This window comes from Papio anubis, chromosome 12 (assembly GCF_008728515.1).
Source record: "Papio anubis isolate 15944 chromosome 12, Panubis1.0, whole genome shotgun sequence".
In the NCBI taxonomy this organism is placed as follows: Eukaryota; Metazoa; Chordata; class Mammalia; order Primates; family Cercopithecidae; genus Papio; species Papio anubis.
The window spans coordinates 44304839-44332759 of NC_044987.1; the positions used below are offsets into that span (position 1 = coordinate 44304839).

General features: G+C 38.0%; 1 protein-coding gene across 1 annotated transcript; it reads left to right on the plus strand.

Moving 5' to 3' along the window:
- The first annotated feature begins 14087 nt into the window (after window positions 1–14087).
- LOC101023457 (tripartite motif-containing protein 51) lies at window positions 14088–20215 on the plus strand. Its single transcript, XM_031653055.1, is given in 8 exon segments — window positions 14088–14440; window positions 14442–14519; window positions 14801–14899; window positions 16680–16938; window positions 17592–17613; window positions 18539–18636; window positions 19707–19893; window positions 19895–20215. Coding segments are annotated over 8 exon segments (1383 nt in total). The 5' UTR covers window positions 14088–14107; the 3' UTR covers window positions 20202–20215.
- Window positions 20216–27921: the final 7706 nt, after the last annotated feature.

A 27921-nucleotide genomic window follows, 5' to 3' on the forward strand; every position in this document is an offset into this window, starting at 1 on the left:
AGCAAGCACATGTATTTCCAGCTCATCAGGAGGACCAGGCAGGAGGATCACTTGAGCCTAGGTGTTTGAGGCTGCAATGAGCTATGATCATTCACTGCACTTTGGTCTGAGTGACAGAGGGAGAACTTGTCTAAATGAAGGAAAGAAAAAAATGACAGAAAAACAAAGTTATAAGTTAGAAAGTGTTTCTTTTTTCCCTGTTCTCTAGAAGAATTTGTCTAAAAATGTCTTATTTCTTTCAAAAATGCTTTGAAAATTTCACTGAAAGAGATCACTGGAGTTTTCTTTGTGAGGTTTGTTTATTAAATAACACAGGAAATTTTAAGATTCTAAATCGTATCTTTCATTTTTCTATGTTTTCTTCTGTCTGTTTTAGTCAGCTGTGTTTTTTGAGAAATTTTCTCAAGTCAGCAAAATTTTCAAATGTATAGGCATAAATTGTTCTTAAAATATTTGTACTGACTTACTGATATCTGGATGACCTATGAGTTTGCCTGTTTATTCTTCATTTGAACTCCTCCTCTCCATTTTATAAATGAATCTCATTGGGAATTTATTAATTTAATTTATCTATTTAAAGAGCCTACTTTTGAATTTGTTGATTTATCTTTTGCATGTTTTTTAACCAATTTTCTACAATTTAAATTTTTTTTTTAGTTTTTTGACATGAATTTGCTTTTACCTGGCTGTTTGTGACAGACCTTTCTTTGTTAATAACAGATGCATTTAATGATATACAGTCAATGGTGACCGGGTCTATGAAGTAATTCATGCAAATGGAGCAAATGAGCTCATTCTGGAAGGCTTGCAGGCTGTATGAATCCATATTTCTGAAAATTAAAAAAAGAAAAAGTGACAATTTCTTTCTCTTGTTTTTATTTGAGCCAATGAAAAGGAAAAAAAGGCCGGTGGACAGTTTTCCTTGTCTACTTGAGCTCTGTCCAATATGTCTAATAAGTTAGCTCCAGTACAAACAGACATAGTAAATGCAAACAAGCTGGATTTATAAAGTTTTCCCTCAATAGCTATTGAAGATTGGATCCAGGACTCCCTGAGATACCAAGATCCTAAGATGTTCCAGGCTCTTATTAGTAAATGGTGTGGGATTTGCATGTAACCTAAACCTATCCTCCTGAATACTTTATGTCTAGATTACTTTGAATGCCTAATACAATGTAAATGCTGTATAAATACTTGTAATGCCATACTCTTTAGGAACAGCAAGAAGATTGTTAAAAATATGTACATGTTTGGCAGGGCGCGGTTGCTCACGCCTGTAATCTCAGCGCTTCAGAAGGCCGAGGTGGGATGTTCACGAGGTGAGGAGATCGAACTCCAGAATAGGATTGCACTGTTATCCCTAGGGTAAATTATTCCATTGATCAAACTACTGGATCAATATATATTGATACGCTTAGACTAGTACAGTTTTAGTTTAGGTTACTCAGAGGTGGAATCACGCTCCGAGGTCATCCCAACCGAAATTTTTGATGCAGGCTAGGGCCTATAGGCTGTTTGAATTTCTATTTGCATTAATAAAATGAAGCTCCATAAGGTCTTCTCGTTTTATTTCTCTACATCCGCTTCTTCCCAGATAGGTCAATTTCACTGATGAAAAGTAAGAGACAGCTGAACCCTCATGTGGCCATTCATACAAGTCACTATTAATACAGTGATATGGAGCTTTTTTCAGGGGAGTGATTCATTGGACAGGTGATATTGGCTTGACAGGATTATAAGAGGAAGTAGTCAAGCTGTTAAGATTAGAAGGGGTGTTGTCAGCAGGTCAGAAAAGAAAATTAATGAGAAGTTGTATAAATTATCATTAAACTGGTTAAAATATAGTACGGTAACGAGGCTGATGAGTAGGCTGTAAGTAGTCATGTAAATTCAGATCAAAGTATTTTTAGAGAATCATGTCATTGGTAGCAGTATAATTGTTGGAATAATAATTTTTAGCATTGAAGTAAATTTATATTTTGTACAAAATCTAGGCTATATGTGTTGGAGATTGAAACTAGTAAGGCAAGGCCCACTGCGGCTTCACAGGCAGCGAATGCTTGGAGGATGATGGGTATTATGGATGCTAGAGCAAAATGTATATTTAAAGTCATAAGAGTAATTATAATAAATACTGACAATAGTATACCTTCCAGGCATAATAAGGATGATATTAGGTGGGATCGATAGACCAATACTCCCAGTAATGACAAGGTGTATGCTAATATAATATTGACATAAATAGAGGGTATTTGGTAAATATGGTCTATCATAATCTAATGAGTCAAAATCATTTATTTTTGACTTAAACTATCTAACAATTCAATTCACTGTAATCCTTTTTGGGTTCATTCATAAGTCCAGTCTAGGATTAAAATGGCAACTAGTATAAGGGCTGTACTAACTATTAGTGTTAAGTTCTTTGTTTGAATGGCTCGTGGCAGGGGTAGTAGCAGAGCGATTTCTAGATCAAAGAAAAGTGATGGCTACCAGGAAAAATTTCATGGAAAAGCGGAGGCAGGAGGAGGTTATTGGGTAAAATCCACATTCATAGGGGCTGGATTTTTTCTATATAAATTTTAAGTTGTGGGAGTCAGAATATAATTATAAGTAGTCATAGGGCCAGTAGTGTGTCAGTAACTATGGCCTGTGTCCACTTAATTACTCTCTTTTAGGTATTCTCAAAACTAATTAATTGGAAGTCAATGTACTGATTATACTAAGAGAGTAGGATCCTCATCAGTAGATAAAGATATATAAAAACAGCCATACTACATCTAGGAAATGTCAATACCAGGTGGTGGCTTCAAAGCCAAAGTGGTGTTTGGATGTAAAGTGGAATTTTAATTGGTGGAGGAGGCAGATAGTAAGACATGTTGACTCAATAATAACGTGAAGTCCATGAAAGCCTGTGGCTATAAAGAATTTTGAGCCACAGATTCCATCAGAAATAGGAAATGGGGCTTTGAAGCATTCTGAGATGATTTGTAGTAGGGTAAAGTAAATTCCTAAGGTAATTGTGATGAATAGTGCCTGAATTATCTGCTTTCAATTACCTTCTATTAGACTGTGGTGAGCTGAAGAAACTGAGACTCCTGATGCAAGTAATACAGATGTGTTTAGGAGGGGAACTTTTAAGGGGTTGAGGGGAAAAATGCCTGTTAGGGGTCAATGTCCTCCTAATTCTGAAATTGGGGCTAGACTAGAGTGGTAGAATGCCCAGAAGAAATCAGCAAAGAAGAATATTTCTGAGATAATAAATAGAATTATTCCATATATCAGAGTCCTTTTTGGACTATTGTTGTATGGTGGCCTTGAAATGTACTTTCACACATAATACCACGTCATGATTGATAGTGTGTTGGTTAATACGCCTAGGGTTAAAAGAATAAGAAAGTTAAAGTTAAACCATCTGGTTAGACCAGATGTTATTAGGAGAGATGAAACAGCTCCTGTTAGTAGTCACGGGTGGGTTTGACTATATTGTAGGCATGTGTTTGGTGGGGCATTATGTGTTGTCATGTAGATAAAGAAGTGTAAAGACATAAGCCTGAATAAGGGCTATGATGAGTCCGAGAATGGTCAATAGGATCAGAAGAATGAGAGTGGCTGGAGCTGTGGAAAAATTAATAGTTGATAGTACTAGTGTGGCATCTCCAGTTGAATGTATTAGTAGGTGGCCAGCTATAATGTTGGCTGTTAATTGCACAGCTAATACCATTGGTTGAATGGATAGGATAATGGTTTTAATGATTACTAGTATGAGGATAAATAGCATAGGTGTGCCTTGTGGTAAAAAGTGAGCTAAGGAGTTTTTTTTTTTAAAGCGGAAGCCTGTAATTACTGTGCCTGCTCATAATGGGTTTGCTCTAACTATATCTATATCTAGCTTTATTGATAATTGGGTAGGGTTGGTGTAAATGAATGGCATAGAAGCCTCAGTAGATTGGTTGAGACAATAAAGAGATTTAGGGACATCAATATAAGAGATCAGGTTTGTTCTCCAATGTTATGTGTAATTATCCTCTGTTTTAGTACAAGATGAACTAATCATTGTGGAATGGAAATTGATCAATTACTAATTAGATAATTGGAGGGTGAAAATAATATAGTGGGAAATAAAATGATTAATATTACTGCTGGTAGACCTAGAATTGTGGGGGTAGTAAAAGAGGTAAATAGATTTTCATTCATTTTTATTATCAGGGGGTTTTATGTTTTTGTGCCTTGATTATATGTGGTACAGGAGGTGTATAGTAAATGTAATTTGATAGCTTTAGCTGAATAAAGAAGATTAAAGTTATGATTATTGAGAGAATAACAGTAGATCATGTGGCAGTGTCTAGCTGAGGCATTCACTACAGAAAGGTGTAGGTCCTCTCAGTCTTTAACTTAAAAGGTTAATGCTAAGTAGCTTGACAGTGATGTTATAGTGTGGATGTGGATCAGGTTTCAAAGTATTTTAAGGAGGTTAGTTCTAGGACAGTTGGTATAAAATTGTGATTTGATCCACAAATTTCTTAGCACGATCCATAGTAAAGGCCTGTTAGAGTAGCGGTCAAGGTAGTTTGATGTAGGTGTCCGGGAATTGCATTTTGAAGCCAAATGAGGGGATGGTTCATGAATGCGGGATGTATCCGGAGGAGACTGATATACAGTCGGGAATTTCTATTGGTAGGATTGTTCAGTTATCAACTTCTAGGAGTCGAAGTTCTCCTGGCTTTAGGTCTGTTGTTGGGACTATAATAAGAATCGAAGGCTAATTATTCACAGTCTGTATATTCATAGCATCAATATCATTGGTGGCCATTTGCTTTGACAGTAAAAGAAGTGTTAATCTCATCTGTTTGATACAGAATCTCTCATCTGTTTGACACAGAATACATAGGGATGGGAGGGCAATTAAGATCAAGATAATGGCAGACAGTTTCAATTTCTTGGGCATCTATGGTGTTAGTGTGAGTTAATTTTGTTGTGAGTATTAGGGAAATAATATATGGAACAAGGAAACTAATTAGGACAATAATTATAAGAGCATGGTCATGGAAAGTAATTCTTCTATAATAGGGGAAGTAGCATCTTGAAGGCCTAATAGAACTGGATGAGCCATTAAGTCATACAAAATCTAACCTATAATTTAACTTTGACAAAGTTATGTAATGATTTAACTACTATCTTATGCAGAAAGTCATAGAGGTTATGGGACTGGCTGGAAACCAGTTTTTGGAAGTTTGATTCCTTCCCTTTTTGTCTAGAGTTTAACGTAGATTGGTTCTTTGAATGTGTGGTCCATGTGGTGGACAGCTGTAAAGTCATTCTAAATTAGGAGTTGATTATTCAATTGTTAGAACTTTTCGTTTAGAAGCAAAAGCTTCTCGGATTATAAAGACTGTTTATATAACTGCTGTTATTGAAATAAATGAGCCTACGGATGAGAGAATATTTCATGTGGTGAACGAATCTGGGTAATCAGAGTAACGTCGAGGTATATCAGATAGGCCAAAGAAGTGCTTCGGGAAAAAGGTTAAATTTATACCTATAAATATAATGGTGAAGTGGATTTTAGCATAGGCTTGATTAAGTCTGTAACCTGAAAATAAGGAGAATCAGTGGACAAAGCCTCCTATGATGGCGAATACTGCTCCTATTGATAAGATATAGTAGAAATGGGCTACAAAGTAATATGTATCATGTCAGACAATATCTAGTGATGAATTAGGTAGTACAATGCTGGTTAGACCCCCTATTGTGAAAAAGAAAATGAATCCTAAGGCTCAGAGTATTGCGAGAGATCATGTGATGTTACCGCAGTGCAGTGTAGCTAACCGGCTAAAGACTTCTGACGCCAGTAGAGATAGCAATAATTACAGTGGCGGAGGTGAAACATGCTCGTGCGTCTACGTCTGTTCCTACTGTAAATATGTGATGGGCCCATATAATAAACTCTAGGAAGCTAACTGATATCATGGCTCATATTATGCCCACATACTCAAAGGGCTTCTTTTTTTCCAGAGTAATGCATTATGATATGGGAGATTATCCCGAAGCTTGGTAGGATAAGGATATAAACTTCAGGGTGACCAAAGAATCAGAATAAATGTTGATATAAGATAGGGCCACCCATGCCAGCGGGGTTAAAAATAGTAGTGTTAAAGTTACAGTCAGTTAATAGTATGGTAATGCTGGCGGCTAGGACTGGGAGAGAAAGGAGGAGAAGGACTGCCTTAATGAGAACTCATCAGACGAAGAGGGGTGTTTGATACTGGGATATGGCTGGGGGTTTTATGTTAAGTATTGTGGTAATAAAGTTAATGGCCCCTCGAATAGAAGAAACACCTACCTGCCAAGTGGAGTGAGAAGATGGTAAGATCCACAGAGGCCCCTGCATGTGTCAGGCTTCCTGCTAAAGGGAGATAAACTGCTCAGCCTGTTGCAGCGCTGGCTTCTACTGCTGAGGATGCAAGTAGCAGTAGGAAGGAGGGTGGGAGAAGTCGGAAGCTTATATTATTTATGCAGGGAAATGCCATATCGGGTGCACTAATTATCAGAGGGACTGGTCAGTTGCGGAAGCCTCCAATTATAATTGGTATAACTATAAAGAAGATTATAATGAATGCGTGGGAGGTAACAACAACATTATAGATCTGATCATCTCCTAGCAGAGTTCCTGGTTGGCCTAATTCTGCTCGAATTAGAAGGCTTACCGCGGTGCCCACTATCGCTGCTCATGCACCAAATAGTAGATATCATGTTCCCATATCCTTGTGGTTAGTTGAAAACAATCAACGATTGATGAACGTGTGTGTGTGTGTGTGTGTGTGTTGGGGGGGGGGGGGGTTGTAAAATGGCTTAGTAAGCATTAGACTATAAATCGAAAGACACAAGTCAAGACTTCTTTTTACCAGCCCTAAGGTGATTTCTCATGTTGAATTGCAAATTCAAAGGAGCAGCTTCAATCCTGCCTGGGCTTCTCCCGCCTTTTTCCCCCAGTGGGAAAAGTGGATTGAAGCCAGTTGCTTAAGGAGTTTAGCTGATAAATAAATTTTCGTGGGTTTGAATTCTACCAATCTAGTAAGGGTTTGGCTTATTAAAGTGGTTGATTTGCGTTCAATTGATGCAGAATAGAGTCTTGCAGTCCTTAGATCTGTTACAGAAATTGAGCGTCATTTATTTAGTTAGGGCTTTGAAGGCTCTTGGTCTTATTTAAACTAAATTTCTAGATGATATTTAGTATTAATGGAGACATGGGTAAGAGGAGGATGGAAAAAATGGTAAGTGGAGGGAGGAGTAGCGTGGGTTTTGCTTTTTTCAACTGTCATTTTATTTTCATGTTATTCAATGTGGGGAATATTGTCACTGAGATGGAATAAATTAAGCATATATAAAAGTATAGGTTGAGTAGAGTTATAATAGCAATAATGGTTGGGGCAATAAGACTATTGTTTTTTGTAGATTCTTGAATAATTAGTCATTAGGCTGGAAATCTGTTAATGGAGGTAAACTTCCTAGGGAGAGTAGAATTAGTGGGATTATGGGTGTTAATCATGTTCATTTCTTTCAGGCATGAGACAGTGACAGGGAAGTGGTGCTGATATTCAGTTTGAGTGCTAGAAATGCTGTAATTGTTAAATTAAGTAATCAGGTTTAGTATAGTAATATTTGGATTACAAATTAACACTGCTATTATTCAACCTATGTGAGTAATTGAGGAGTAGGCTAGAATTTTTTGTAGTTGTATTTAAGTCCTCCCCAATGGCCCACTATAATGGATAGGAATGTGATAGATAGGAGGATGTTCGGGTTTATTGATGGAGAAATTTGAAACATAATTGAGAGAGGGGCTAGTTTTTGTCATGTGAGGAGAAGTATACCAGACATTAGGGAGGTTCCCTGAGTTACCTCTAGGACTCAAAAGTGAAAGGAGTTACTCCTAGTTTTATCACTAGGGCCATTATCATTATTAAGGAAGAAAACTGATTAATAATGTTTATTATTGTTCATTGCCCAGAGAACAGATTATTGAAGAGAACAACTATTATGAGAACTATAGATGTGATTGCTTGTGTAAGCAAATATTTGATGGCTGCTTCTGTAGAGTGGGGATTTATTTTGTTTTAATTAAAATCAGGGGAAAGAGCTAACATATTTATTTCCAAGCATGTTCAGATGAGAAATCAGTGTGAGCCTAGCATTGCGATAAGAGTTCCTATGAAAATAGTGGTTCTAGAGTAGGTAGAACCATAAGAGGCGCTAGTCTTACTTTCTGCTCTATTCCTGAAACTTTTTAAACCCAACACTCATTAGTTCATTACCTGGAATCCAGTGGAGGGAAACGGGTAAGATCATGTTTTAGAATGTCTACGTTAGATTGGCAGAGGCTAGGAAATAAGATGGGAACTCTACTTCACATTACTCATTACACTATTCTGTGCTATGAAACATAACTGTTAAATTGAAAACAAGCATTCAAATTTAGCAGTAGGCTGTGTAAGAAAGGGGTACTAAGTCAGATATGGGAAGAAAAAAGGACATTAATCTTCTGCCTACTGAATTTAGACATTAGCATAGAAGAAAATGTTCTGTTAAATCTGCTATGAAAATGTTTTGAGGCCGGAAATGTTGGATTACAGCTGTAATCCCACTGCTTTGGGAGGTAAAGGCAGGAAGATGTTTTGAATCTAGGAGTTGAGACCAGCCTGGGTGGCATAGGAAGGCCATGTCTCTACAAAAAATAGAAATAAATAAAAATAAACAAAACCAAAAACAAAAAACAGAATGGTAGTTCCCAGTTGTTCTTTCTACTCAGGAGGCAGAGATGGAGGATGGCTTGACCCCAGGAGGTTGAGGCTGTTGTGAGCTAGGAACCACCCACTGCACTATAGCCTGGGTGACACAGCCAGACCATGTCTCTAAGAAAATACATAAGAAAAGAAAAAAAAGTCTTTCAAATCTAACATCTATGGTACTGTTTGCAATTGCTGCCTTCATTATTTCCTTAAGGAATATAATCTATTTGATTCTGATTTATTTTATAATAATAAATTTAATACATTCTTACATTTAAAGGCATAACACTTGTAGCATAAAAGCTATGGTAGCATAAAGGAAGACATGTTGAATTGTTGTGTTATTTGATTCTGATTTTTACAGGCTTCTCTCATGTTAAAGTGTTCAACAACTGAATGCTTTATTCATGAGATAAGTAAACCTCGAAATGTAGGCTGAAAATCAGATGGACAAACACAAAAGGAATCCTACATGTTTCTGTGGTTCTACATAAGGCAAAACATTGAAATATTTGAGGATTTATGGAGTTGGTGACATGAGACTGATTCCTGACTCCCTCCCCTACAAGAAACAGGACAGAAAAGAGATTGCTTACCCTTCATGTGTTCATATGAAGTTGGGACAATGGGATACATATTCTACATTTCCTGTTGGGATTATGGAAGGTGTGTTTAGGGAAATAGCAAAGTATGTGGTACATCAAAGCCCATGGAGTACATTGTTCCCTTCCTTATTCTAACATATTTATCTTAACAGAAATAAATAAGGGGTTTGAAGAGAATATGACTGGGGTTTCCAGAAGAATATCTAATAAACGGGGATTTCAAAGAAAGAAATTTAAAAGATTTTTAAAAAGTCTTGGACATTCAGAGTTCACAAAGCAAAATATAATTTATTATTAAATTAATGAATTTTCATTAGCATGGATAAAATTGTGCACAGGTTTCTCCATGTGAGCAAATAAAATAAAGTAGCAATTACAATTTCAATGGAATTATAACTGTTGAATTTTGAATAATAAGCGATAATAGAATTTATTGAATTTTCATTAAAAAATTAACATTTCCAAAGTAAAATAAATTCAGGTTTCTATGCATATTGAGAAAGCAGAAATAGATCCCCAACTCCTGTATGAAAATTTTGTAATGAGTTATGAAACCCAGATGAGGAAGAGAGTGTCTTACTGGTTCTCAAAATTAGAATGGTAAATCAATAGAAATCTTTGTTGTAGAGGAAGGTTTCAGATGCTAGAATGGAAACAGACTCTCAGGTCCGAAAAAGAGGCTTTTGTATTGAAAGGGGATGCAGTGGAAAATGAGGAAGTGTTCAAAATTGGTTCGAGTGCCCTTTGTCCACATCATATATTGTTCTTGCCCATACAAACATCTCTAATGCCCACACCCATCTCTAATCCCGCTTCTGGCTTGGTTAGGACTTTTAGAACCTACAAAATGTCAACTCTAAAGGGTCTTCCATTCTCATATTTGTTTCATGGTTTGAAATTCATGTAGGAAAATAAGTTGTTTCATTAATAAGGCCACAGTAGACAGAAATAGGTCTAGAATTGAGAGCTCCTGATTTCCAGGGCTCTAGACTTCATCTGCCTAAAGTTGACTGTTGTGATGAGTAAATTATGTGTTGCACAAAGTTGTTGAAATTAAATTAGAAGTTACCCTTTTTCCTTTCTCCTTGCTCCAACTCTTTTCCTGATACACATAAATATCAGACTCAGATGGAATATCAGAGCCCCACCAGGAAGCCACTGAATCTCAGCAGAGAATGTCTGCAGGGTCCAGTCCATGAACGAAGGTCTCAAAGGCTTCCCACTCTTGAGTGCAGGGCTGAGCTCCAGTACCCTCCATGCACCCGGGGCTGATCTCATCTCTGTGTGGACACTTGGATTACCTCACGGGCCAGAGTCACAGAATGTATAACTCAGGTTTTCTACTGTTGGTGGTCTTCACAGTAAACTTAGAACATGGAATCTATTTTCTTTCTTAAATTTGGTGGCATATAACCCTTAATGATTTGCTCCATGTCGTTGGCTACTAACTGGCTGAGGGAAATGATGAGCAGGAACCACATTTTGTAGCATATACACACTCCTCTTATTCAATGAATGCTAACCTAGGCCCAGCTGGGAAAGCAGTTTTCAGATGTAAATAAAAGTTCTAATTCTGGGACTAGGAAGTTTACCCCAGTAAGTCTGACTTTACCAGTGAAAGTCCTCTGAAGGAAGACTTGGACATTCCTTGGACAAGACTAAAGTGTGAAGGATCTCTATTGTTCCGGTTGCTCCCAAATGCCAGCTTTATTCCATGACCATTGGGATCCAAACAGCAGATTGGTTTTTCCTGATTGACTGTACCAGAGACCTTATACTTCCTGCATCAGCCCCCCAATTGAGTAACCTAATTCCATGTACTAAGTCCATATATGAATCTCCCTAAGTGTACATATATCTTAAGAGTTCTGCTTTTGTCTTTGAACCTTGACTGATATAAGGCTGATAGATACTGTTTTCACAGTTCTGTCAGTCTTGACCATAAATCTTGTGAGTCACTGGCAAATAATTCCTCTGTGAGAAGATATTTGGGTGTCCCCTTCTGGAATCTTTTCCTTCTTTTGGAGTTTCATATCACAAAACAAACTTCGGAATAGAAAAAAGCATACATAATCTTTCCCCATCATCTGGATTCTGTAATCGTGAATTTGCCCACATCCTAATAGATATTTATAATCCCAAAATCAATACTCATGGTACTTTTCTAGCCATTCTAGGATATTATGCACTATGTGGAGGAAAGTAGTTAAAAGAATAACTCGTGTTTTACCCACTAGATTGGCAAAACTTTTGAAAATTTGACAAGATGCTAAATTATTATTATTTGGGGTTATTTGATTAATTAGTGAATACTCTTAGAGTGCTAAAAAACAAAAATGGAAATTTTACTTCCTTTTGGCCTACTCTGAGAATACCATGTAGATAAAGGAGGCTTTATGACTGGGTGATGTGGCTCATCTTGTATTATCATCGTTTGGGGAGGCTGAAGTCAGAGGATAACTTGAAGGTGGTAATTAGAGACTAGACTGGGCAACATAGCCATATCCTATCTCTAAGAAAATAAATAAATAAAAAATTAGCTATGTGCAATGGCATAAAACTCTAGTCCTTATTACTTTGAACACTAAAGTGAGAGGATTACTTGAGCCCTGGAATTCAAGGCCAATGAGCTGAAGATTTGGTGGGCCTCTACCGCAACACCACGTATATAAACCCTTCTAGAATAAATAAACAAATGAATTAATGTGCTCTTAGAGGAAAGCCTGTGCCATGGAAGAAACTCAAGAAACAGTATAAATCAATCTTAGTTAATTTCTGGCGTATGTTTACCCTGATAAGATTGCTGATAGGTATGCCTCATTCAAGCAGTGGTTTTTACAATGATAGTGTGATGCTAATTTAATCAGTGATGAAAAGGTGTGTACTAAATATTGTATAAACCTAATCAACTCTGTCTCCACCTTTCTTAATATGCTAAGTATCACGAAAGAGGTGGGTGTGGTCTTCAAAGATTCATATAAAAGGATGTAGAAGAGAGAAGCTCATTTTGCTCCAGAGGAGGACAGCACTTAGAGTTACCTGCATTCAGGTGGCCTGGGAAAGTCAGCTCTGCAGGGAAGGAGCTCCCGATCTTGGGGAGTACTTAAAAGAACTTTTTTTTGGAAAAATAACTGCAGAAAACATTCTTAGAGCCCTGGGGTGAGTGCAACTTATTACCAAATAGTAAATTACATGATAAAAATATCTACCTGTCTTAAACCTACTATTATATGTAACTCATAATATTACTACTCATTTTATGACATGAGGTATTAATTGTTGTTATTGGCTCAGATGACCTCTGAAAAATATTTGCATTTTTTGCTTTTTTTTTTTTTTTTTGGAGATGGAATCTTGCTCTGCCGCCCAGGCTGGAGTGCAATGGCATGATCTTGGCTCTTGCTCACTGCAACCACCACCACTTGGATTCAAGTGATTCTACTGTCTCAGCCCCGAGTAGTGGGGATTACAGGCGCCCATCACTATACCTGGCTAAATTTTGTATTTTTAGTAGAGACAGGGTTTCAGCATATTAGTCAGGCTGGTCTCGAACTCCTGACCTCAGATGGTCCACCCGTCTCAGCCTCCCAAAGTGCTGGCATCACAGGCGCAGCCACCGCGGCTGTGGCCTAAATATTTGCAATTTGTACCACTTTGGCACTTCTTAAATCAACACTGCTTAGTAAAAGACAGTAAGGTAAATGCCTTCTAACTGCCAAAGCAAAGATTTGGAGGTCAGGGATCTCCAGAGAGACAGAACCATAGGATGTATACATAACTATAACTATAAATATATATAAAGTGTGTGTGTGAAAGCAAATGGCCTTCTCTCTGCCCTTTTTTTCGGTCTGAGCTCCCAGCTGATTGGATGGTGTCCACTCACATTGAGGGCTGCTGTTGCCCACTCAGATCACCAACTCACATGTCACTCTGGAAACACCTTCACAGACTCACCCAGAAATAATGCTTCACCAATTCTCCATATATTACTTAATCCAGTCAAGTCGACACCTAAAATTAACAATAATGCCATAGTAATATAATTGTACATATTTCAGTTTTAAAAAAACTGATAATATTTGAGTTCATAGTTTGAGTAGCCCAAGGAGGAAGTTAATTTAAGCCACAAGAAAAATAACTCAATATCTTTCATTATTTATTTTCTCTCTTAGTGAACATAGACTGGTTTAGTTGTTGTCTTTTTGTTTATCTGGTCGGTTGGTTGGTTTTGGGGTTGCTTTTGTTTCAAAGAGCCGGGCTTCTGGGTCCCTCTTTTCTGAAAAATACATAGAGCCCTCTGACCATCTTCTCGTGTTTTCTTACCCAGTGTAGGTTTTCTACTCCTCTCCCATAGTCATTCAGTAGTTACTTGAAAGAGGAATAGGGACAAACATGATTTATTCTAGACCACTTAAGACTAAAACCCAAGTTTGTATCAATCCCAGGGAATAGGTTATTGAATAGATTTGCATTATGTTATGGGCAGGAACTAGAAGTGGAAAAGGTTGTGAGTCATCTAGTCAGTGGTGTCTGCTCTAAAGACTGAAGACTCCCCTTGTGTATGAATTTTTCATTTTTGTTGCAGAGGAAATAGTTTGTTTCACTTTAATGAGCACTGTTGAGAAGAAAATATACCTATCACATATCACCACATGTTGACAGATTTTCACCAACCCAGACCCCAAAATGACTTGCTGCTCTTTCTTCCTCAGAAACATGAATTCTGGAATCCTGCAAGTTTTCCAGAGGGAACTCACCTGCCCCATCTGCATGAACTACTTCATAGACCCAGTCACCATAGACTGTGGGCACAGCTTTTGCAGGCCCTGTTTCTACCTCAACTGGGAAGACATCACGGTTCTTCCTCAGTGCTCTAAATGCAAGAAGACAACACGGCAGAGAAACCTGAAAACTAACATTCACTTGAATAACATGGCTTCCATAGCCAGAAAAGCCAGTCTCAGGCAATTCCTTAGCTCTGAGGAGCAGATATGTGGGACTCACAGAGAGATAAAGAAGATGTTCTGTGAAGTAGACAAGAGCCTGCTGCTGTTTGCTGTGCTCCAACTCTCAGGAGCACCGAGACCACAAACACTGTCCCGTTGAGTGGGCTGCTGAGGAACACCGGGTAAGTGATGCCTCTGAACATCTATTTCTATAAAGGTCACATGAAATTCTTGTAAGTCTATTTCCTTGGAGATTGGATGATGCCATCTCTGTGTCCCTTTAAGCATGTCTGTTATGAGCTTCCTTGGCTTCACGCCTCTCAGATTTGACAAACATTTGGAGAAACAAAGCAAACTATTTTCTATGGACCAATTTGTCTCTCATTTGGGGTCCTTCGTATATCAGAGAGTGAATGATACTTTAGTGTCTTCATCTGTGCTTCCATTCATGGCTCTTTTGCAGGAGAAGCTCCTGAAGAAAATGCAGTCTTTATGGGAAAAAGCTTGTGAAAATCACAGAAACCTGAACATGGAAACCAATTGGTGGAACTGATGCTGGAAGGTTAGTACCGTAAGTACTTACCTCTTCAGGCCCTATGGTGAACAAATGGGTGACTTTTAAAATAGAACTTGATCTCAATCCATAATATTTCTGGAATTCAATAAAAAAGGAAAAAATACTTGAGAAAAAAATACCCTAATTTTTTATATAAGATAATGTGACTCTTTGGTAGGATTTCTAACCAGACCACAGATGTTACCCAAGCATGCTCATCTGTCTCCATACAAACCTATAGCAATACACCAGCAAATACAAGAAACTGGGCCATTTCACAGCATTCTCAATGGGCTGCCTGGATAACTTCTGGGCACAAGCGTTATTTGGCCATCATGGAAATTTCAAGTGAACCTTCTGAGGCTGAGTCAGCATGAATTTGAATCCTGGTGGGCAAATATATGTGAAATGTGAGCTAAATATCAGGCAGAAGGAGCAAGAGTGCAAATTTAGAGGAAGCATGAAATTAAGTATCAGAACTAATTACTATTGAATAAGTCATAACACGTAATGGAAAAAGGGGTGAGAAATGTACACTCATGTCTTGAAGACACAAATATGTGAGAAATATGGGAACTAGTGTTTAATATAAGGAGAACTTTAAGGACTTGAGAAGAATTCTAGAAATGATTTTGTCTTTGTGGACGTTTATCTTGAGGGTATGATATCTAATATTAATTCATTAATTCATTCTAATATAAATTCATTGAAGAAATATTTTATGAATACCTAGTAATATGTCAACTATCAACTTAGAAAATTAAGTAGTAAAAGAAAGAAAAACACTCAAATCTTGCAATTGAAATGAGAGAAGCAAATGGTCACCATGCAGATATGTGAAGTACATGATGTGTTAGAGTGTAGTAGTGTCTTTGGAGAATAATCAAGCAGGAAAGTAGAAAAGGAGCACAGAGGTTAGGGACTGGGGATGAGGGTTTGGGTTTTAGTTAGTGTGGTCAGAAAAAAGGCTCATGGAAAAATTCACACTGAAACAAAATATCGATCAACAGGAAATATATATCCTCCTGTTTGCCTTCCCTTCCTCATAAATATAGGAATGTATACATGTATCTGGCTGTGGGTGTGTATGTGCGTATATATATATATGTGGATATATGTGAGGAATATATATACACACACACAGATATTCCTCATATATGCATATATAGCTATATATAAGAAATATATATATGAGTACATATATGACAAATATGTATACATATAAAAATAATTCTAGATATAGGAAACAGCATGTGCAGTAATATTTCATTTGCATTTATTTGGGGGTTTGAGGAACCACAAAGGAGTCCATGTTGCTGACTAGGGTGAGTTTAGAAGAGAATAAATGAAACTTTCAGACTATGTGATGCTGGTGAAATGCATTGAGTTGACAATGCTAGTCTGTGGTCATTTCATACTTCATATAATGGTTACACGAACAATCTCCCAATTCTCCAAAATAGAAATAATGGTTTCCTATCTAGCCAATATTGCTCGGTAGTTTAATTCTGGCAAGAACTAGTTTTCTATAAATGTGTGTAGGAAGAGAGAAATCCATTTTTATAAAACTCTTAGAAAACATTTTATCATTAATCAAGTAAACGTAACTGGGCAGAAACACCTATGTTGATATTAATGCAGAAAAAAGGAGAAGACTAAAATGTTGTGGAATCTGAGAATTGACAAGACTGAGGGTTAAAATATTGGATGTTCAGAATGCTAAGAGGAATCAGTGAACTTCAAGAGAAGATGGATACAACATTTGCTTTGACTATTGTCACTGCAGGATTATGTGAGTTTAAGGATAGAAGCAATCAGAGCTGAATATCAGAAGATGCCTGCATTTCTCCATGAAGAAGAACAACATCACTTGGAGAGGCTGCAAAAGGAGGGTGAGGACATTTTCCAGCAACTCAATGAAAGCAAAGCCAGAATGGAACATTCGAGGGAGCTTTTAAGAGGAATGTATGAGGATCTGAAGCAAATGTGCCATAAAGCAGATGTGGAGCTACTCCAGGTATGGGCTGACCATGGGGTATCAGGATGTAGAACCTTCACATGCATGGGTGTTTTTCCTCTCTCCTGAAATCCAACCCCACTTTACTTCCATGATTTGTTTCTAAAAACACGTTTCTATAACTAATGCTACTCAGTTGGGAGGTTATAGCCTCTCCTATGGATTCTACCAACCGGCAACAAAACTTTGTGGAATGACCAAGGTAACAGCCCCAAGAAATATTTCCCATCAAAAGTCAATGATATATTTAGGATTTTTGAAAGTGGATAAAATGAGAAGTGATTCATTTGCACTTAGGTTAATTTGGAGACACGGCATGATGGAGAAGTTGGCGAATCTAGGATCACATTAATATTATTTTGAGATCCACTCATTTTGGTAACAGGGCTTAGGGAAGATGACTGAGTAGCTTCTTTATGGTTATAGCAGAGCACAGACTCCGTGGGCCTCCTCTTCCTTCACTGGAAAGAGAATGTCTTCAAGACTGACACTTTATCAGACATTAATTCATGACATATGACAGACTGGGATTTTCATGAGAAAAGAAACAAAAAATGCTTTCCAGGAGGGAAAATTGTAGGAAAATAATATCTTCAGAAACTGCCTCCAACTCACAGTGAACTTAGTGGAAATTGCATCGTGGAAAGCACTAAGCCTTTCTTTTTCTTTTTTTTCTTACAGGCTTTGGAGACATATTACACAGGTGAGTGCATACCAAGATTTTAGCAGACTTCAGTTTCCACAAATATCAAGCAGGAACTTTGACACTGAAGGCATAATTGACTCAGATATTGATATTACCTTGTGCTGGTTGTACATTCTCCATCCCCCACCCTATGTTGTTCTCTTTTATTGCTATACTCAGTGATTTTATTAGGCAGTCCAACGAAAGTTCTGCAAAACCAAACAAACAAACAAACAAACAAATAAAATAAAAAAGAAAGGAAAAAATGAAAAAAAGAATAAAAAAGTGAGCATCTCTATTCCTAATTTCCTTTTTATTGCTCAAAAACCTGCATATTTGAATGAGAAAATGTTACATTTACTACATGGCTACAAAGTCAACCAGGGGAAGCCACAGACAAGAAGGGAAAGTGCTCTAGCAGTGAAAAGTGTTGATGATTTCTAGTTTATATTTAAATATATAATTCTGAAAAATAGATGAGACAAACTATTTGGAATGTTTGAACTGTGTAGGCCTCCAGAGACCTCAGTTATAAAAGGCAGATCTCCCTGCCTGGAGCATATTTCAACACCCTGGCCTTGAGAAGGAAGCAACAGATGCAACAGTCTTAAAATAACCCCAACTTTCCAGATGGTGATATCAGGAAATTCTGGTGAAGTCTGGAACCCAGAATTTTACTTTTGAATATTCTCTTGGTCTTAAGATTAATGATCCTTACTAATTTGGAGCAATAAGAAGAAAGATCCAAATGAATTCTCACTCAGACACACTTTTCTAACATGCTTGAAAATCAGGAACTGTGAATAAGAATGAATCTGAAACAGAGCTCATACTCAAAATAAAATGTGGACAAAGGATTCTCATGAAATGTCTTTTAAATAAAAGTAGTTGATTTTTATGTACTTTGGCTGTAGATGTGGTAACTGCATCTTTCTCCTTGCAGGTATGAGTCCCTGCTGCTGCAAGTGCCCGAGCCTGCGAATCCAGAGCTCAGTGCAGGGCCCATCACTGGACTGCTGGACAGGCTCAATGGATTCAGAGGTGAGTGTCAGCCCATTGGCAGAATTCTGCGAATACTTTGTTAGAATCACGGGGGTAATATTTTACCCTTCATCAAATCGCTATTTCATTTCAGAAGGAAGTGAGCGATATGACTATGCAAAACTATTAATATATCTGTGTTTCTATTTATAGTTCAGTTTATAACATGAAGAGTAAAACATAGTGAAAACCAAATATGTTCTGGGCTCACATAGAGCTATATTTTGGGTAAATGGAATGACATAAGAAATAAAAAATTGAATAAATGGAACAATGCTCAGAAGGAAGCTTAATAATCCAAAGTTACATAAAAATTTTATATTTCTTTACTGTATTTCACTTGCATTGTTAAAAAACAGTTTTTTGGGGAATAGAGTTCACAGCAGTTTGTTGGAGTATTTGTATTTTCTTACAGTAAATGTGTATTATTGATATAACATAAAAATTCGACTTAATATGTAAAAAGAAAGAAGAAATTATTTTGTAAATAGGAAGTAAAAATAGAAATGATACTTTCAGTTCAGTTACACTCATGAAGACCTACGTGTAAAATCTAAAATTCAGTTTCAATCTAGAGCTAGCAGGGAAGTCCACAGAGTGACTGGGTGAACTATTTTGCAAAAATCTGCCTTAAGTTACCACTTATAATTTGAACATATGGACTTTTATCCAGTTATCTAGAGCAGTGCTTGAATAAGCTAAAATCTTCCCATTCTTGTCGAAAGTATATCACTAGTATTTAAGAACAAGAAATATTTTAATAATGACCTTGATAGCTAAAGGGCATTCGGGGCATATAACATTTCACTTTTACATTGGAAATTGGATTAAAACAGGCTGGTTTTATATTCAACTCTCAATTTTTGAGTTTTCAATACATTTTCAATGTCTGTTTTTAGAATATTGTTTTTCCTATAGAGAATATTAATCATCCTTATACTTGATTAAATGTTGTAATCAAAATTCTCCTGTCCTTGTAACTTCAAATTTCTTGGTAGAACAAATTTTCCCTCAAGAATTCTAATTTCTATTATTTACATGTATCTATACTTTTTTTGCTATTTTTGCAGTTGATTTTACTCTGCAGCCTGAAAGAGCCAATAGTCATATCTTCCTGTATGGAGATTTGAGAAGCATGAATGTTGGATGTGACCCTCAAGATGATCCCCATATCACTGCAAAATCTGAATGTTTTCTTGTATGGGGTGCTCAGACTTTCACATCTGGCAAATATTATTGGGAGGTTCATGTGGGGACTTGAATTGGCTTTTTGGTGTCTCAACAATTATGGAAAGAAAAGACACGGATACATGTGAGGGGAGGGACTCTTTCTTCTTGGATGTGTTAAGGAGGATGCTCACAGCAGTCTCTTTACCACCTCCCCACTTGTGGTGCAATATGTTCCAAGACCTACCAGTCGGGTAGGATTATTCCTGGATTATGAAGGTAGAACCATGACCTTTGTTGATGTTGATCAAAATTCCCTTATATACACCATCCCTAATTGCTCCTTCTCACCTCCTCTCAGGCCTATCTTTGCTGTAGTCACTTCTGAAGAGAGATAAGTCAGAAGTGTGCTCCATGCTGGGAACCCATTACATCACAGAAAGCCCTCTTTTCTACACCATCAAACAGGACAAATAAGTTATATTGAATGTCTTTAGTTGTGTTCTAATGTCATCAAATTTCATTGATAGTGCTTCTATTAAAAATGGTGAAAACATTAAAACTATATGTATTGGTTCTTTGTTTAATCGTTTTTGAAAATCACACCATGATGTATGAATAGAATACACCTTGTTTTCATTATTTCTGAATGTCACAAAGTGAAATAATAGATGACAGAGTTGTCTAAACGAAGTTAAAATCAAGGGAACAAAGTAGGGATCTTGGTCATGAAAAAACTTGGAGGCAAAAGACTGAATGGTAACCTGGCAATATTTTCTGTCTCTTCATCTAACAGTATTTTCTGTCTCTTCATACTTATCCATGTGTTTTATTTATGAATCTATACTTTGAGGTCATCTTATTTGACCTCCCAGTTGTGGCTATCTTTCTAAATCTGACATCTTAATAATAAATGCTCACATGCATGATAGTGTTTTTCCTGTAGAAATTTTACAGTGATCAGGACACGTTGGATCAATTAAATATTCAAATGGACATAACTGAATACGGACCCCTACCTCAAACCATACACAATTCATTTACACATGGATTCACGTTCTGAAGGTGAAGGGAACACAATAAAATATTCTCACAGAGAAAGATTTCCTAACCAAGACAAAAATGTAACAATTAAGAAGGAAAATTTAGTTAGTTTATATCAAAAAAGTGATGACTTCTGTGTTTCAAACTATATCATCCAAGAATTAAAATATAAACGAATTGTGGAGAAAAATATTTAACCCAACATACATGCAATAAAATACAATACATGTGATTAATGAATGTAATCAATAAAAGAAAATGAACCCAATATAAAATTGGGAAAATATTTGAACAGGCACTTCATAAAATTGGAGGCATAAATAATTGCACAAATATGAAAAAGAGATTACTTGTGTTAGTCCTCAGAATAATAAAAATTAATCCATAAGTTGAACTACAGACGTCCATAAAAATTAGCAAAATTTAAAGACACATAATATTGTGTGTTGTGAAAGACAAAGAATCAGTGAAAGTTATTCATGGCTGGAGGGATGTAAACTGAAATACTTTTTGGCAAACTGACTATAAGCATTCTTATGGGCTAGATATTTTACTCTAAAATGGATTCCACAGGTTGCCTATGTGTATTTCGATAAACACAGTGTTGATCATTGCATCAATTTTATTAGTAGCTCCAAATTGGAGACAAAATAAATACTAATCAACAGTAGAATTGCTAAATAAATTGTGATCTCTTCATAAAAAATAATTCTGTAAAACAAAGATAAGATGAAAATGCAACAAATTAATGAATCTCAACGAAAAGGTTTAAGAAGAAGAATTGAAACACACAAATGTTATATTATAGATAAATATATTTGGATAAATTGTGAACTCCATTAATTGATACCAGAAGTTAGAATATTGAATAATATTTTGGAAGGTAATCGTTAGGAAACTTAAAAATTAACCAGGATAAGATTCAGGAATCATTTAAATCAATGAGAGAAACTAAGTATTTTTCTACAGAAGAAGTACCATATATAATATATTTTAAATATTTTAAAGTGTAAAATAAGAAGCTTGAAATAAATGAATTTGAAGTTATGCCTAATTTTTCAAATGCATATGTATATACACACACACACATATAATTTAATTTATGATAAGTTAACATCAACATTAAGACAAAAACCTTTTTTTACTATTATACTTTAAGTTCTGGGGACATGTGCAGAACATTCAGGTTTGTTACATAGGTATACCTGTGCCATGGTGGTTTGCTGCACCCATCAACTCATCATCTACATTAGGTATTTATCCTGGTGATATCCCTCCCCTGGCTCATTATCCCTCAACAGGCCCTGGTGTGTGATGTTCCCCTCGCTGTGCACATGTGTTCTCAGTGTTCAACTCCCACTCATGAGTGAGAACATGCAGTGTTTGGTTTTCTATTCTTGTGTTAGCTTCCTGAGAATAATAGTTTCCAGCTTCATCCTTGTCCCTGCAAAGGACATGAACTCATCCTTTTTTATGGCTGCATAGTATTCCACAGTGTATATGTGCCACATACATTTGTTTTACAGTCTGTGAAGAGATTCAGAGAAGATCACATTTTAAGACCTGTATTTACCTCACCATCTCTCCCGTGTGACAAAACCTAAAACTACAAAGGGAAAGATAAGGAATGCCATTGCCCTTGGGACATTGGTAAAACTAACTGAACTTGGAAAGGGGAAAAGGAAAAAAGACGAAAACCATATGTGGATGATTTAGATCTACACCTGAAGGTTGGACAGGATCATTAAGAGGGTTCCAATCATGAAGACCCAGAAACAGTGTCGACCTGTCACTGAGCTTCATCAGAATGACAGAGAATGCTTCTCTATTCTCTTCACCGCCCCAACTTGTTATAACAGGGTCAAGCAGTGTCTTCTGGGGGACTGAGGAATTTCAAGGGAAACTTAAGGATGAGGATATAGCAGATACTGAGAAAAGCTGCTAAACTAGTCCAATCCGGAACACAAAGTATTGCTAGATGAGCAGGAAACCTATGGTGCACCGGAGTTAACTCTAAGAGGAATAAGTCCCAAAACCAAATCAACTCCTGATTAGATTGATTCCACCTTCTCCATCAAAACACACATACACAGCCTAGTAAAAGGGAACACATGTGGGTTTTGCTTTCTATATTAGTCTATTCTACATAGTTCACTTTTTGAGTAAACCTTACCAGACATATATAGAAACAGAAAAGATACATAAAGGAAACACTGTTAAGAGACAAAGCAATTAATAAAAGCGGATTCAAATGTGGCAGAGGTGTTGGAATTATCTTCAAGTAGATCTCATGGGTACTGTTCTAGAAGCCCTTAGTAGTATAAAGCCCCTTTATTTTTTTATTATACTTATGTGACAAGATCATTCTTATATCCTCTTATATAAAAGGTATTTCCAATCCACATTCATCTCTGTATTGACAGTCACATTTTTTGACACTTTGCAAATATTAGTCCACTATCTTATTCTTACATTTACAATTGTGGAGCAGTCTGTTGTCATTCTATGAAGTGTTCCCTCACAATGAAACAGTTTACTTTGGCTGATTTTAAGAGATTGTTCATGTTTGGTGGTGGTTTCCAGCTTAAACACATCATAATGAATCAGCCACCAAAGAAGAGAAATACTAAGGATCAGGCAAAAATATATTGTTTTGCACATTCAAAACAAAGTAAATTTATGTCTTACACATCCAAAATGAGGATTGTTTGACTTCCTGAATACAATTCATTTGTTTACTTTGAAAAAAATTATCAAACGTTATACCCTCGAATATGTACTCTCCTCATCTTCTCTACTTAGCTCTAATTTGTGCTACACATATTCTGTTTAAAGCACATATGTGATACTCTCATCCTCCATGTGTCACTATCACTCTCCTAGTTTACCTCTATTTGTCCATCTGTGAAGCCCTCATGACATATCTTTATTATCCAATTCATACTTTCTGCAGCTTCATTTAAGTTGCTAAACAAAGTTTTCACTAAACAGCAAATATTACTTATTTCACTTTTCACCAATATAAATTCTAATTTTTATTCTTCAATGACTGCCAAATATGAAAAAAATTCATGCATACATTATATATATTGACATATGTATGTGTTATATATACATACACAAAATTGCTAGTGGTAACGGTGGTTTTCATAGGAGTCTATAACTACTGGAGATTTTGTGTTTCCTTAAAGATAGTATTTCCTTAAAGATATTCCATTCCTTAATTTATCATAGAGATAATTCTTATGCTTGTATTAAAAACATAAATTAATAGGCTGGGTGCAGTGGCTCACATCTGTAATTTCAGCTTTTTGAGAAAATGAGGCAAAAGGATCACTTGAACCTAGCAGTTTAAGGCTGATTTGAGCAGTGATTGCATCACTGCATTCCAGCCTGGGCTACAGAACCAGAATATATATAATTTTTTATATATAATATATAATGATATATACTTTATATATATTATATATATAATTTGTGTGTGTATATATATATATAAATTGACAGTAATACATTAAAATCTAGAATCAAGTTCTAAAAGCAACAGCAATGTGCATTTCCAGTCTAGTTTAGTGACTATTAGAATTAAAGCCAACTTCAGGCAAGACATTTCCAAAAACATAAGAAAAAACAAAAAGAAAGGAGAAAAATATTCCAGACTTTTGAAGACATTTATTAAAATCATAACTTGTTGGTATCCTTTTCATCTTTTGGTGAGTAAAATGGTAAAGTACTCCAATACTTTAATATTGATTACGAGTAAAATATTTACGAGTAAAAATTACTTAATATTTTGATGAGTAAAATATTAAAGTACACACTGGGTCAACACTGCCTTCAATAAAGACGGGCTGTGATGACTAGCCAGATTTGCGCCACATGAGGCTCAATAGTGATCCTCGGGCCATGGGAGACCCCATTAAATACATTGAACAACATGCCGCCAAAGTATAATCTCCCATCTGCCACTGCTGGGGCCCACAACAAGCTACAGCAGCATCACAACCTTTGCCAGCACAAAGCCCGTGTCCTTTCACTTATCTGTGTGTATGAGCACACACACTTATGCTCACCAGCAGACCCTCACACCATAGTGTACACTGTCACAGTGACACCGCCAGCTACTAAGGGCTGTGCCTTTTACCAAGTCTTATTTCAGGCTGGCTTAGCACGAGGACATTGTGCATGCAATATTGACTTTGAACTGAGTCACTCAAAAATTAGTCAAATCAATTCAGGTAGTGTGTGTTTTTCTTTTTCCTGCTTTTGAAAACAACCTGTAGAGGAGAGAGTTTTTAGCCAATTGCTTAAAATGTTAATGAAGTGAACCTGTGAGTGCAGAGGCACAGAAACGAGCAGTTGATTTAAGAGTCATTCCAATGCATAAGCAAGCTCCAAATGCCTGAGAGGTGAGGAGGGGAAGATGCAAAGGGCGAAGAACTGCTTTTGCACGTTCCCTGGCAGCTCCCAGATGCCCGCGATGGCATTCCTCACCCCACCGCGTTGTCATCATCAATGTGACTTTTTTGTTTTAGCAGGATCTGTTGTGGTCAGGGTTCCACCTGTCCTCCCCCATACCATGGCAGTTCCTGGTAGGTGCTGGCCAAATGGGACTTGGGTAGAAACAAAGGACCAGGACCCACAGAAACAGGGACCCTGGGGGCTTCCAAGGGGAGAGCTGACTGCCAGGGTGCAGAATCTATAGAATTACCCACTGTGTGAGCCGTGGAGGGACCTGCTAGGTCTCCTGGGAGTGTGTTAGAATTTCCCCAAATACTGTACAAGGGAAAAGTACTCACACTTTATCACGTGAAAGACTAATGATGTCTAGGAGCTGACACAGAACAGGGGGACTCTGTCCACTGCAGGGACAGCGAGCTGTGTCAGGACAGAAATGAGCAAGCTTGAGTCTCCGGGGACACCTGTGGAAAGAGCAATGCAAGGCACACACCAGGGCTGTGACTCACTCCTCAGAGCAGGCTTGGGTCCCCAGAGTAAGGATGAACAGACAGCCTTCCCACGTCATGTAGTGCGAATGGCAGGGCTGCAGGGGATGTAGTGCTGTTGCCGGTGGGCTGCCAGACACCTGTCAGTCAGACCCACTTCTTAGTGAGGGTCCCTTCATTTCCTCTCTGGGATGCATACCAGGAGCACTGACGGCTTTCAGCCCAGAGGCGCCCACCTTAAAGTCAACGCCACCGGGACATAGTTCAACAGAAGTGGTTAGTGATGGCGGTACCCTGGCTGGGCCACAGCGGCCTCTTTAAAGTAAAAACAACACTTAAGGCAGCGTGATAGAAACAGATACTCAGCTCCTTTCTTCATTTCATTTCATTCCGTGATACCTCCTGTGTCCCTCAGCGAGCCCATCTCTCCTAGAATCTAGCAGCTCTACCCGTCTTCCAATGCCTACCCAGGAAGGGTTCCTGGCCCTCATCAGGCATGAAAACCTCAAAGCCCTCTGCCCACCTCAGGTGGGATCCCTGTGGAGCCCAGCTGGCATCAGCCTCACCAGGGAAACCTGTTCTTCTGCTCAGTGCTTTGCGTTTACCCAGGGCCTTTTCCAGAGACTCGGGGCCGGGGCCGCAGCCCTGTGTTTCCCACCAGATCTGTGATGGCCTTAAAATGAACCAAGCCCAGGTGGGTGCTGGCCTTGGGAGGCGCAAGGCAGGCGCAGTGTATCTAAAGACAGCTGTCCATGGGGCCAGGGGCAGCTCCTGCCTGTGCAGCTATGATTAGGGCTGCATTCCTCCTACCTGTCCTGGGTTGGCCTCAGTGTAGGAGCCTCAGCTAAGACCCACTTGGGAATTATATCCACCAAAGTAGTAGTAGCAGGCGACATTAAAGGCCGGTCCAGCTATGTGATCCAGTCTCGCCTTCTCAGCTCACTTGCACCGGACTCCTGGCCTAGACTCGGGCATGCCTCGGGAGGCTCTCCGCCCTCCATGCCCGTGCCCCTCCACCTCATCCTGGAAGGGTAAGAAAGGTGTCCTGTGCACCAGGGGCGTTGGCTCCGCGCCCATAGCAATCCCTTGGGCTAGAGCCATGGAGTGGAATCCACGAATCAGGCGATCATCCTAGCCCACCTAAGTAGAAACCCGATTTCTAAAAATTAGCCAAAGCAGTAAGTAGCAAGCCTTACAATATAATTCTTATGTCAAGGTAGCTAAAGGTAGGAGGAAATAATGAACCAGGGAGGCCCAGGCTTGCAGTGAGAGCAGAGATCAGGCCTGCACTCCAGCCTAGGTGACAGAGCAAGACTCCTCAAAAAAAAGTCAGGAAGTGATACTTGAGGTGGGTGTCAGCGCAGACTGGGAGAATCCTGGAACTCTCTTTGCTTAGTAAAAGCTGATCCTCCTCGACCTATGTCTCTGCGCCTAAAATTAGGGACGGCTACGCCTGGGGCGCCTGCACCCTGTGCCTTCAGTCCCAGCCAGCAGCACCATGCAGCTGAGGAGGCGTGAAGCGTGAGATCCAGAGCACCTTCAGGGAAGGGGAAACCAGTCCCCGTAGCATAAAAGCTCCCTACGCTCCCTGCGTCCCCAGAAGAAACCCTGTCTCACCACAATGCAAGCTGTCTTTCTTATACAGATTTAATAATTATGGAAAGAAAAGTGCATCTGCCTAATTAAAATGGCTACATAAAATAATGAGTTGCTGTTTTTGAGACAAATTCTCACTCTGTCACCCAGGCTGGAGTGTAATAGCACAATCAGAACTCACTGCAGTCTTATACTCCTGGACTCAAGCAATCCTCCCAACTCAAGCCTCCTGAAATTGCTTCTGGAACAATGAATTTTTTACACCACTGCATAGGAATGAATTTTCTTTTTCTTTTTTTGGTAGAGATAAGGTCTTACTATGTTGCCCAGGCTGATCTCAAACTTCTGGCCTCAAGTGATTTTTCTGTCCTGGCCTTCCAAAGCCCTGGGATTATAAGTATGGCCACTGTCACAAGCCTTATATCAATTTTTTTTAAATACAGATGGCTTCCCAACTAAAATGTACATTAGACTTCTCTTAAGTCAATAGAAGCAGTGCTCATTACTGACCCCAGTCTTCCCTTATTTTTCC